Below are 12,691 nucleotides of genomic sequence, written 5' to 3'. Positions count from 1 at the left end.
GCATCTAGGGTGAGGTGGGCCCCTTCTCTGAGCAGCGGGCCTGTGGAGGAAAGGGATGCCGCAGGTGATCTACCCCTGAGGAGGAGAAGTTGGGGGAAAGAATGTCAAAACAGAATGGCGCTGTACTCACATGGTGAAGGAGCCGGGGGGAGCAGATACTCGCCGTAGGTCCGCAGCTTGCACCTGATGGATGCTAGAGGCAGCAGGGAATGGGCAGCGAAGACAGAGTCAGCAGGACAGCGTGGACAAACAAGGAACAAGCCGGGGAGAAAAAGAGAGACATACAGAGTTTAAACGGAAATTAAATGAGCGCATCACCAACAGCGATGAAAAACAAAAAGCAACAAAGCCAAACAAACGAAAAGTAAAACTAAGAAGGAAATCAAGCCAGCCATGGAAATAATCAAATAATCCAGGGAAGCCGGTGATATAGCAGTGAAACCAGCAGGACACACAGAAGCAGCTAGCTCCAGGCAAGCCACAAAACGGAGCGCAGGGCCGAGGAGAGAGGGTGGGCAGTGCGCACAGGACTCATTGTCAATGGCACCTTTGTTCCAGGACATTCGGGACAACTCAAGGGCAGAGGCACCGGCCTCCACATTGGAGTGGGAAGCTAGCACCACCGACTCCTGCTTGAGGAGGTGAGCTAACGTCATCCGTGTACCTTGCCATTGAGAGCCATCTTGAAAAAAAAAAAAACGGACTCAACCACCTTGAGTTTCCTTCGGCTAATAGCAGAGGCTTTCTAAAAACTCTAGCCATAGTTTTTTTTTTTTTTTTTTTTTTTAATTCCATTTTCACCCCCCAGATGCCTTAACTTCACCCATATTCTATGTACCAAAGTGAAACACATAAACAGGAGGGGAATCCCCAAAGCTATCAGAAAACAGGCGCTGCACAGTTTAACAAGCTGAAACCCCAGACTCACTCAATTCTGCATCACCCTCTCCCTCTCCCATTTAAGCTTCTCTAACGCCTGGCAACAGCTCCCCAGATTCTCTGTCTACCGGGTACACACATTCTCACGAAGAATGACTCAAGGTCACCCATGACTCAACTTCATTGCTCTGCCCACGTTATCGCCAAAGACGCTGTTGAAATCACTGGCAAGCCTCAGTAGCAAGGATGATGGAAGCCAGTTGCCTGATTCAACCTAACTAGAACTCTTTGCCTTTGTACAAAATGATCATCTTTTTGCATTTGCTAGCGAAGTTAACCGTAACAGCTGAAGACCTCCCTTGCCCACCAGTTATTTTAAGCTTCTAGCCTCCTTCAGCGGTGATTCATAATACAGAACATAATGAGACAGCTTGTGGAGAAAATATTTGTTGGACTCCATAGTGTGTGTAGATTCTTATGTTACAATAAAATAAAGTATGCTCCCTTGCCAATATGGAGTTAGTGAACACATTTTATTTTGTATATACTAATGAAATTGGAATTACTTCCTGGAAAATATTTTTTCCTTTCATATTAAATATGCACAGAGTGGCATCATGAAGGACTACTACTTAGCTGTCTCTCATGGAGGCCCCTTCCAATTATCCATGTAATCATACCTAAATGATTCAACATTTGTCCTATACAATATATTGTAAAAACATATTCTCAGAACACATTCTATATTATCTCTATGTTCATGAGATTTCAGATAGCTGTTATTTTGTTAATAGTTTCCAAGAAATGTAGCAGAAATAGAGGTATAATGGGGTCTACTTGTGAGTCACTGATTCAATATTTGTTCGTGCCTCAGAGACATTGACAGGAGCAGCCTTTCTAAGAGGAGAAGCCTAGGGGCAAAGGTAATGGGATGAAGCTGTCCAATACAGCTGTGAAGATAAGGAACATGGGCTTTCCACTGTTTGGAAGACCGTTTTTAATTGGTGCAGAGGAGAAACCATCTTTCTGAAGAGGGGCAGCAGGGTGTGTCCTGGGGAACAGAGGGGATGGGGTGTATTAAAGATTTGAGAGACGAACGTGCCAGCTGACCTGTTCAGTGTAGAAAAGGGGAGGTGAGTGGAAAGGCTCCAGGGGCCAGGGGCAAGATGAATGAGCACACGAGTAAAGAGCAGACTCAAGTGAATGAGAAGAAGGGAAGCCACGCACCGCACACGAGTGGCAGAGCTAAGAATCTGGTACTTAGTATGCAACCTAAGGTTGCCACAAAGCCTCATTAAGGAAAATACTGTCAGTGACAATGTTTGAGGACTAGTCTTCAGTTTTTGAAAAGAGTCAGGGCTGAAGTCTCAGATCTAAGATCCCAACATCCCAAAGAAAGAGAAGATGTATGAGACACACAAGCCTTCAGGAGAAGAAGTAGTTATTCAGGGAACCACAGTATTAAAATAGCAAGTCTTACCAGGTAACATGAATGAAAGGAGCTAAATTCCTTAGATGAACCGAGCAGCCACCATCCCATCATTGGGAACACATACATACCCATGCATATGCACACACATACATGCACACACACACACACACAAACACAAACACACACACCGGCCTTTGAGATAAAAATTTTATGACACTGTAAACTACTTGTCTGCCTCTTCTAGTAAGAAAATTAAGCAAATGAAAGTTTAGTTTATGAGAGAGAGAGAGAGAGAGGGAGAGAGAGAGAGAGAGAAAGGAAGGAGAAGAAAGCAAGGAAGTAAAGTGAAACAAAGTAGACAGGAAGAAAGGGAGGCAGAGAAATAAAGGAGTAAAATGCTTTTTAAATATTTAAATATCTCTTCCATCATACAATGGTGGACAAGGGAGAAAGTTCAAAGTCATAGACAGCTAAATAAAAGGTCCGAAAATCAAGGCTGACTTTAAACTTGACACTCTTCTTGGAGATACAGAGGAAGAAGTTACATCTAAAATCAGAGAGAGAAAGAAGTGTCTTATAATCAAGTAGAAATAAGCTAAGTGCAGAGATGAAAAAAAGATTAAGGAGAGAGAGAAAGCCAGGTTTGGTGACAAGCATGATGTGGTAATCAGGTTTATTCCCTTTTCTTTCAAAATGCATTATCAGTACTGATTTCCTTAAGATACAGGGTTGAGTAATAATTTTATATATAGTGGTAGAATGTTTACCTTCCAAATTTTAATTGTGTTTTTGAAAAGTGAATAGTGTGCTCTGACTCCTACTGTATATGCTCTCCTGTGTGACATGGGGCTATTATGATAGGAATGCTGCCCCAGGTAAGAAGTGCCAGCATTTTTCAGATAAGGCTGCTCAGGACACCTGTGCAAGGAATGTCATATGTCACACATGCCATGAGGACAAAAAAAAAAAAAAAAAAGCAAACTATGTCTATTTATTTTGCACATAAACAAAGCCAAATGAGCTCTAATCAATTGGATTACCCAGGGAAGACATTTTTTTTTCTTGACAGAAGCGTAAGAGTTGTTTGAAACTGAACACTTGAAAACAGTTTTACATCTAAGAAGGTCATGAGCCCCGTACCCTTACTTCAGCAAACTCATTGAGCTTTATTCTATTTTTTTCATAGATGATCTACAGGTGACCTAGGCACCTGGGCCACTGTACAAATTCAGAGGAAGCTTCTATTCATTCATTCTTAGATTTTTGCCAATGATGGTTTACCATCATGTCTAGAAGACATATGGAGAACCATGTTCACCTGTTGACATCTTGTCTTTTTGAACTTATAAACTCAGCAATTAAGCCTTCACCCTAGAAGAAGGAAAAAGCAGCAAGGGCAGAAAGCACCAGCAATGCGCCAAGAGTTCTGCTAGCTGCAAAATGTAAATAAAGCAAGAACCATCAACTCAGAGTAAAGGGAGTAAACGGGAAGCTGTAGGAAACAACCAGGACAATGTTCCAGGAAGTCCGGACTCCAAGAGCAGAGGAAACGGACTTCTCACCCCAGCCTCCAACTTAGAAGCGTATGCCAAAAGCTGCAGTGCCTGGAGAGCGCTGTCTCTCGCTCTTCCCAAGCATATGCCGCCACAGAGAGAGGCGACAGGAGCTGTGGTACCTGCGTCATCAGATATTCTGGGAACTTTTGCAGATCCTCACCTTGACTTCAGGAACACATGGCAAAGCATGCCCTTGCCTTGCAGGCACCACCGGGAAGCTAGCCATTCAGTACAATAAGTAACCATGCAGCACAGAGAGCAAACGGGAGGTGCACCTTTGACGGCCCTCACTGTGACAGAGAACGACCCAAGACTAAGCCCTGAAATGGCCTTACACATGATGGCATGATATCTAGAAGATACTAAAAAAGATAACTCAAATCTTATCTTCTCTCTACAATCCCAAGTACACAATTAAGTCACCAATTTGAGTAAAGTACACTAGAAAGTGAACATATGTTCTGTGCTCCATTCTGAATTATTGTCTTACCTTGAGTCAGCTTATCAAAATGACTAAAAAACAAAGAAAAAGTATAGAAAGGAAGGGATACCTGGTGTTTAAAGTAGTTAGTGAGTCGAATTAAGGATGGACAGTAGATGCTGCCTTGGAAGGCAAACTTGAGTTGAAGCATCAGAGGTCATGGGTCCCCAAATGGGAAGGTGGGGAAAGGGACAGTCTCATTGATGGACAGAAAGAAATGCAACATAAAAGGGGGCTAGTGATAGATTTCCCTAAACCAAACTAAAATTAAAACCAGCTCATCTACCTTATACCCAGCAAAATTTATCCAAAGGTCAAACAACTATCAAATAAAAGGCAAATGGACTTCATGTACTCCCATGAGAGCAATCTAGGGCCCATGTTGCTGTTCTTGACTTTTCTCCCCCTTCCAACACAGTGAGGCCCCCAGACCATGCACATGCTCTGCCATCTGCTTCCCAGTGTCTCCATGGCGCCCGGGAAGGCCAGCCACGACTCACTCATTGAGCAGAGGCATGGAGGTCCTCCGCTTGCTCTTCTGTACCATGCTGGCCTGATTCCTCAGGGAGATCCGAATCATGGCGGGCGCCAGCCTACATGGTTCCCCGTCTACTTGCATGGGAATGGACTTGTAAGTCAGAAGCATCACTTCCCGACACTGGTGCAGCCTTTCTCCGTGGCCCCCAACTTGCAGGGCAGCCTATCCAAACAAGGCAAAGAGGAGCCAAGAGTCAGTGACTAGTATTTCAGGGGGTCCACACCTACATCCATTGTAGATAACCGAAGGCCTTTGACAACATCAGTAAAACTCATTAGCCCCTGGCATGGCAAGAGCTTGAAGAAACCATCCCTCAAATGAAATAGATATGCAAAGCTTTCTGAGGAACTGTGCCACAAATTCCCACAGATAACCACTTTCCATTTTACACAGTGGAAATCTAAATGTAGCTTTGCCAGTAAAAGGATGAATACATTTTTACGTGTCTTGCATGTTGGGGTTGCATGCATATTTGGTACATGTAGAAGTCAGAGGACAACTTGCAGGAGCGGATTTTCTCCTCCCACCATGTAGGTCCCAGGAGTTGAACAGTCAAACTTGGCAGCCTTTATCAGATGAGCTATCATGACAGACGTCATGGCAAATAATTAACACAAAAGCTTTCCTTTATATTATCTATTCCTGTTAAGTAACTAGTGTCAGCATGATTAAAAAAAAATAAACATAAAAGGCAAAGCACATTTATGCCAACTTCTAAATTTCATTTACTAATGGACTAATGGACTAATTTACTAATCCCTAGGTAATTTTAAAACTCAGACAAGATTTTTCTTTTTAACTCAAGCCTCTTTAAACTATTTCAAACCTCTTTTAGTAAATACAGTGATTTTAAAAATAAAAAAGTGGGCTATTCAATTTAAGACATTCTGAAAACTTTAAAGTCTAAAATCTAACCTCGAATAATTGTGAAATCAACTCTGTAACTAATTTTGAAAAATCATTGCCCAAAAATAGTTAGAATAATGTGAAAGAGTTAAAAAAAAAAAGACAATGGATCTCTTACTATCCTTATTAGAAACAGAATCAAAATATTTTTTAAAACATGTCATTAAAATGTTAGCATCCATATACCAACAGAGATGATGAATGGGGATGTGCAGAGAAAAATACACTCATCTTCCTGAGGACATGACATTATGCCCTGGGCTCCTTAGGACCAATAGCACCATCTAACCCCACTCTCCTTCTATCAGCAGAAGTGGCAGAGGTGCAGCTCGTGACGTTTGAGCAGGCGATCTGCAGGCTGTCTTTTCAGTGCCTCTACACCCCCTAATTAATCTTCCGTGATCTAATAGCCTCTGCGCACCTAGCCCATATGGGTTCCCCTCTGTGACACACTACGCCAGTCAAGAAGAAAGAAATCCTACCTAGATGACTAGAAGTGGTACACGATGTCCCACACAAGCTCTGGCAGTCAGTCCCTCTCCACAGAGATATGCCATTAAGTTGTACTCCGTTTCCCCCATTTCATCAAGAATTAAACTGAACACCGGGATGTTGGAAAGTCCTATTGCACTAGATGATGTAGAAGCCTAAACAACAACAGTAGCAGGAGCACTTGCCCAATGAGTGTCCACATAATTAAATGCTTACAGGGGAACTAAGCTCACCTCCCTTTCCTCAGATGTGAACTGATCTGGGTTTATTGTTATGATCTCTTTCAGTGCTAATATTTTATGACTCTAGGTTGTGCCTATAATTAAACAATATCATGCTCTGTAATACAACCCCCCCATCTAGAATCATGCCTCTGTCTTTCTCTCTATCTGCCACAGTATTAATGCCCAGTCATTGCCAAAATAAAGTGGAACAATTTAAGATAGGTGGGGAGTTTATCTGAAAACTCTCCTTCTATTCATTGTATAAGAGATCTAAAATTCACTAATAATTTTATTGATAATGTGTTTGCACATCCCCTTACAATGACAAGGTAAAGACTTTGAAAAAAAATCTAAGTACTCTTTTTCCCAGAGACCACTTGTATGCGTGTGCCTTTTTCATCTTTGTTCAATAGACTTAGATTCCGACAAGAACTAGTCAGACTTGGGAGGCAGAGGCAGGCAGATCTCTGTGAGTTCAAAGCCAGTCTGGTCTACAAAGTGAGTTCCAGGACAGGCTCCAAAGCTATACAGAGAGACCCTGTCTTGAAAAACAAAACAAAACAAAATCCAAACAGAACTAACATAGGTCATAACAGGACAAAAATGAAAGAAAAATGCCTGATCAATTTCACTGTCTTCAGAAAGACATTAACCTGAAGATCTATGGCACAATTTAGGGGAAAAAAATCTCTATGCTTTAAAGCTACTTAAAGAAATAATTGTTACTGAAAAATTGGATAAGACAGATTTGTATGAATCTGGGAAGAAATACATCCTATGGATATTTTCAACTCTCAACTATTATTTGTCATTTATAGTAGACATGTTTTGTATCTTGTAAAGGAAGAATTGAAAAAGGTAATGTTAAAACAACATGTACTAGCTAACAATAAAACAGAATTTAGATTATATTCCATAAATCATCTACTCAGTAGACAATCAATGGAACTTGACATACAGAGGGGGAAAAAAAACTATCCATAAGGAAAGTAAAAATGAAATTATCTCACAGTAAAGCTTACTAGCAAATTTTATCCTGCAGTAAGAAGCAGGTCACTGAAGGTGGAAACAGATCAATAGATACCACCAACCTCAGTAGCACAGACAGGAATGCTTCATCATGTCCACTGCCTGTGAGACAGTAACTAGCAAACTCTTTAACAGAACCCACCGAGAAAGGATAATAGAGCAGACAGCACACAGATAAAAGTCAACCTTCAGTTTCATGGAAATCAATGGAGCTAAAACAGGCTAAATACAAAGAAAGCCACCGCAGTGTGCAGAGCAATGCCCACGCCACCATCACCAAATGCACCTCGCGTCCTAAGTAGGAAACCCGCACACAGCAAAAGCACATTTTCCAGTATGAGTAAACAAAGGGCATGAAGGAAGAATAATTGCCTTGGTTTACTGGAGTGAGTACAATGCAATCACAAAGGTCCTAGCAAGGGAAAAGCAAAGGGAGAGGAGAGAGCTGAAGAGAGATGGCATAGGGACACAGAGCAGCAAGGACAGGGCACCAGCCAAAGAATGCAGGAGAACGTTACTCCGCCTTTCGCTGCTGCACCAAAGACTTCCATACAAATGCATATAAACCACAACTATAGGGTCCAAGGCCAGTGTTTGTGGATACAGTCTGTTTATAGACTCGTGGAGAGGGGGGAATCATTCCCTTCACACCCATCAAGTTCCAATGGACTGTTCCAGTCTAATGGTGAACCATTCATAAATATTAAAAATATGGATCTTTCATAAGGTAAAGTGTAATAATGGAGATATAAGCCTGTCCTCACTCTCCCTTGTGGTGTTTAGTAGGCTATAACTATTTGTTTCAGAGTTCTGCAACTTCAGAAGGTAAACCTAACTCCTTCATGCATTAATTGTTTTCCATAACCACTTTTATTATCTGCAGTTTTGAGTAGTCTAAATCAGCTCTTATCACTCTGCACATTATGATTGTGTCAGCAAATGTTAAAGAAAGTGGATTCATAATTTTTTTACTAAGAGTTTTAAAACAGTTATGTCATTGAATCAATGCCTTCTTCCCTGGGGATTTTTCATAACAACTTGCTTATATACAACATTGATTATAGGGTTATTTATGACACCAAACATCAAAAACATGAAAGTTACATAAAGGAAAATTATTATGTAAATTGTGATATGCTTATACAATGAAAGCATGGGTTGCCAATTGTAGTATGTTTTTTGTGATAATGGTTAAATACAATGAAAGCCACCGTGGTATGTAGAACAATGCCTACTGCCACACTGATATAATTATGTGTAAACCTTTGTGTAGGTATTGATTAAATGACATAAAAACTTTTTATTAAAATTATAAAACCACTTTTTATAATTTCTGTTTGTATCCACACATAACAACAAAGTCACTGAAAGAAACACATTGGAATATGGGTAGCTATATGCAAGTGTTATGATTAGATCTGTTATCTTCATTTCAGTTCTTACACTTAAGCATATCATAAAATGAACACACATTTAGCATTTCATTTTCTAAAAAGTATAAGAGATAACATTATGTAGCACTATAAAACTTCAGCCTGAGAGTCTCTCTGTGTACTTTTTTTTTCCAGACAGCACAACCCCTTGCTCTCCTCATTCAGAAATGTAAAAGAACTTACACAATTTAATGTCAATTAACAGACAGATCAATGTGCTTTCTTCAAAGCAGAGGGGCCTAAAATGAGACAGAATTACAAATGAGGGACCCCTTCTTCCCTGTGGGTCATGCTTTGAACTACAGTCTCAAGAAGTTTTAAATTACTTAGAAACAGACTCAACATGAAAGGCCTTCCCAACCATAATAGCAAAAAATTGTGGCAGAAACAAATACAAATTATAATGCCTGATTATGGGTTCTGTAAAACCCAAAAAAAGTAATCAGGATATCCAGAACCCAACAAAGAATCATCTTAATTAGTAGGAATGCATTACAACCAATAGAGTCAATTAAGACTTCTCTTCCAACTTTGCAATTACAAGATAAATGCTCCAAAAGAAGATTCCTTTTTTTTTTTTTTTTTATTCCAGTAACTCAAATTTCCAAATTTCTTTCCAAAAATCAGCTTGATTTTCCTGCTCTTTGGATATGTTTAAATTGTAAGCAATGTACAAAAATATTTATTAAAAATATGTAGCCTTTAATGACTTCAGATATGTCAATCAGTAAGAAAAAATAATTTGCTGCATAAAAGATTGGCCTACTAGTTAAGGTTTTAAATTATATGGAATCTATGATAGATAGATAGATAGATAGATAGATAGATAGATAGATAGATAGATAGATAAAGACAGAGTACACATACTTTCAAGTACTTATACCATTCTGTTTAGATAGCCACCTTAAAACACATGCTTACAATTTTACATAATTTACCTCCTTGGAAATATAATCAATAGAAGAGAATCAGTGCATGGAAAACTTGAGGACTAAACATAATATTCTTTAATACTAAATGGGAAAAATACTATTGGATGGGTGATAGAGTTAGATGTACCTTTAGAAATGCTCTGCCAGGGTTATTCAGAGAGCATGCAATGTTCAAAGGGACACAACTCTCAGTGGTACAGTTCAGCAGAGCTAACTGTGTTCCTAAGGCAGGGTTTCTGCCTTGGAAGCAACTGCAGTAACTAGAGTTGGGGATTCTAGCACTATCCCGGGCAACACTGTACTGCTCATACTGTGCAAACAGGTAACTACAATCGGCATGACTTTAGCATTCCATTTCCTCTTCACCAAATCCCATATATTAATTTCTCCCCTGACCATCCCCACTAGCAACAGGATGGGGGAGAGGGGTATCTGACAGACTGCCCCCCCAACACCATCTAACCTAGAAAGATTCCCTGACCTCCAATAATACATTGTCAGTTATCCATTTTTAAGTTCATGATGCCTTCTCACGGGGATTTCAGAGCTCTGTTCTTCTGCAATGCTGATTTCCATTATCTGCCTTATTTGATGCAATCATCCTTTGACCAATTAATTGCCCATAGGATTCATTAGTGCTCTTCTCCCTTTTACAATGGTCACTATTGGCAAATAACCCTGGGACTCACGAGTCCCTTTCACCCTTGTGGAACCTTCTTACTCCACACTTCTGGTATATTCATCTTCTCACTTGGACACTAATGCCAATATGATGATTTGTCTATCGAGCCCCAGCGGCAGAGATTCGGTTCGCCTCAAACCAGCTTGACGGCACAAGTGTGATCATGCCCGACCCTTTGCCACAGCGCCTGCATCACCAGCCTAAAGGACCATTTCTTCCCTGCTGCACCTGCCCGGTGACTGCAGTTTCACTCACTGCACAGCCTCCGAAGCCACCCCTCGCAGCTCTCCAAGTGCTCTCAGGCTGGTTGCTCAGGTGGGCCACTGCAGTCTGGCGAATCTGCCGCTCCGGGCAGGCGTCCGCTGAGAGTACGCCTTCCTAGTCTCTCCCTGCTCTTTCCTGGAAGTTATGGATTTACTCTCAAGTCTTTCACAGAGCTGTGAGCACCCCAAAGACAGGGCTTTTCTTTTTTCTCACTCCTTGACCAGTTTTGTTTAGTAGTATGTCACTTGTGAGGCACTTGTGAATTCACAAATATTTATAACTACTGATGCTGAATGGGAACAGAGGCCTTTTCAGTGTGTGTGTGTGTGTGTGTGTGTGTGTGTGTGTGAGAGAGAGAGAGAGAGAGAGAGAGAGAGAGAGAGAGAGAGAGAGAGCGCAAATGTATGAGTGTGTGAATGAACACAGAGGCCAGACATAGAATAGAATCTACCGGATGCCTTCCTCTCTCAGTCTCTATTTTCTGAAACAGAGGCTTACATTGAAACTAGAGCTCACACATTTGGCCAGCAAGGCTTAGCGATCTTCTCTGCTTCCTTTGTACTAGAATTACAGGCACATGCAGCACACCAAACATCCCATATATGTTCTGAGGATCTGAACTCCTGAGCCATCTCTCCAGCCTCCGTCTGTCCTCGACTCACCAGCCAGACCCCAGGAGAAGACCACAGACAGTTCAAGACTGTTTTAACTCATCTCTCTGAGATGCCAATGAACCAACTTGTGGTCATGAAAATAAGACTCGGCCACCCCACCGAAGTGCATAACTAAGTGACCAAATAGAGGTGAAAAGGAATTTCTCTTACTTGAAATATTCCACTTGATAGATACAGGTCCGAACTAACAGGTTGCTATTTTCAAAGGCCCAATTTTTGTGGGATCCAGTCAATAAGCATTAGTATCCACTAATGTTATTAAAAACAAACAAACAGACAAAAACAAAGAATTGAGCCACATGCCATGCTATCCACTCCTTCCTGGTAGAAAGGAATGGCCTGCAAAGTAGATTTGGAGTAAATACCTACTCTTTATCTAGTTCATAGTCTCAAATCCAGGCTGAATTGTTCTTATTCCAAAATGTTTGGGTCAGGAATGTTTTGAGTTTCAGGGTATTCCTTTTTCTTATTTTTGGGTTTTGGAATATTATGCAGATTTCAGCAGTGAAATCAAAGGTTTTATTTGAAATGAACTACATTCAGCCTTTGAAATACCTAAATTCAGTCAATGAAAAACATTCAGATTTTAGACATTTGTACTAGGAGTGCTTATCAGTGTCATTTTATAAGGACTTGCATGTAGAAGACGGGAACCAGAGAGGACAAAAGGAAATCTTAAGTGATGCCTCAGGAAATTCAAACCCAGAAATGCCATGAAACAATGGCATGGTTTGACCAATAAATCAATGAGAGGAACAAGAGTTAAGATGGAACCTATTGAGACTTGGTTTGCCAAGTCATGAGAAAGCCAGTGTTACTTAAGAGCCCAGTAAAGGCTGCACGCCAAAGACATAGTCATCCTGCCTAGTTACACACTGATTTTTCACATAATATTACTGTGGTTTCATTTATTACAGAAAGCACAATGTCAAAAAAAAACACTCAGCGATATCTGTGGGTTAAATAACAATGTGGGGTTCATCTCAAATTAAAACCAGGGAGAAGGATTTAAGATTGTATATGAGTAGCCATCATAAAGGCTGAGTGTTGGGACACTCGGGGTTCTCTCCTACTCCTTTGCCTCCTTTTCAGTTTATTTTATTATGTACATGCATGTGTGTCTATGTAGAGTATGAGCATGTGAGTGCAGGTGCTCACAGAGATAAGAA

The 12,691-nt window shown here is 40.7% G+C and overlaps 1 protein-coding gene across 1 annotated transcript in view; it reads right to left on the bottom strand.

The window, feature by feature from the left end:
* Positions 1-12,691, bottom strand: part of Dgki (diacylglycerol kinase iota) — a 421,628-nt gene that overhangs the window by 143,634 nt on the left and 265,303 nt on the right. The window contains exons 20-21 of the mRNA XM_051174678.1: positions 4,849-5,048; positions 131-193 (exon numbers count right to left, since the gene is read on the bottom strand). Of these exons, the coding sequence (XP_051030635.1) occupies positions 131-193; positions 4,849-5,048 (263 nt within the window). The remainder of the gene's footprint in view (positions 1-130; positions 194-4,848; positions 5,049-12,691) is intronic.

The sequence above is a fragment of the Phodopus roborovskii genome, unplaced genomic scaffold (genome assembly GCF_943737965.1).
Source record: "Phodopus roborovskii unplaced genomic scaffold, PHOROB, whole genome shotgun sequence".
Classification (NCBI taxonomy): Eukaryota; Metazoa; Chordata; class Mammalia; order Rodentia; family Cricetidae; genus Phodopus; species Phodopus roborovskii.
Note: the sequence above shows the minus strand (reverse complement) of the source record. Positions and strands in the feature narration are given on the sequence as shown.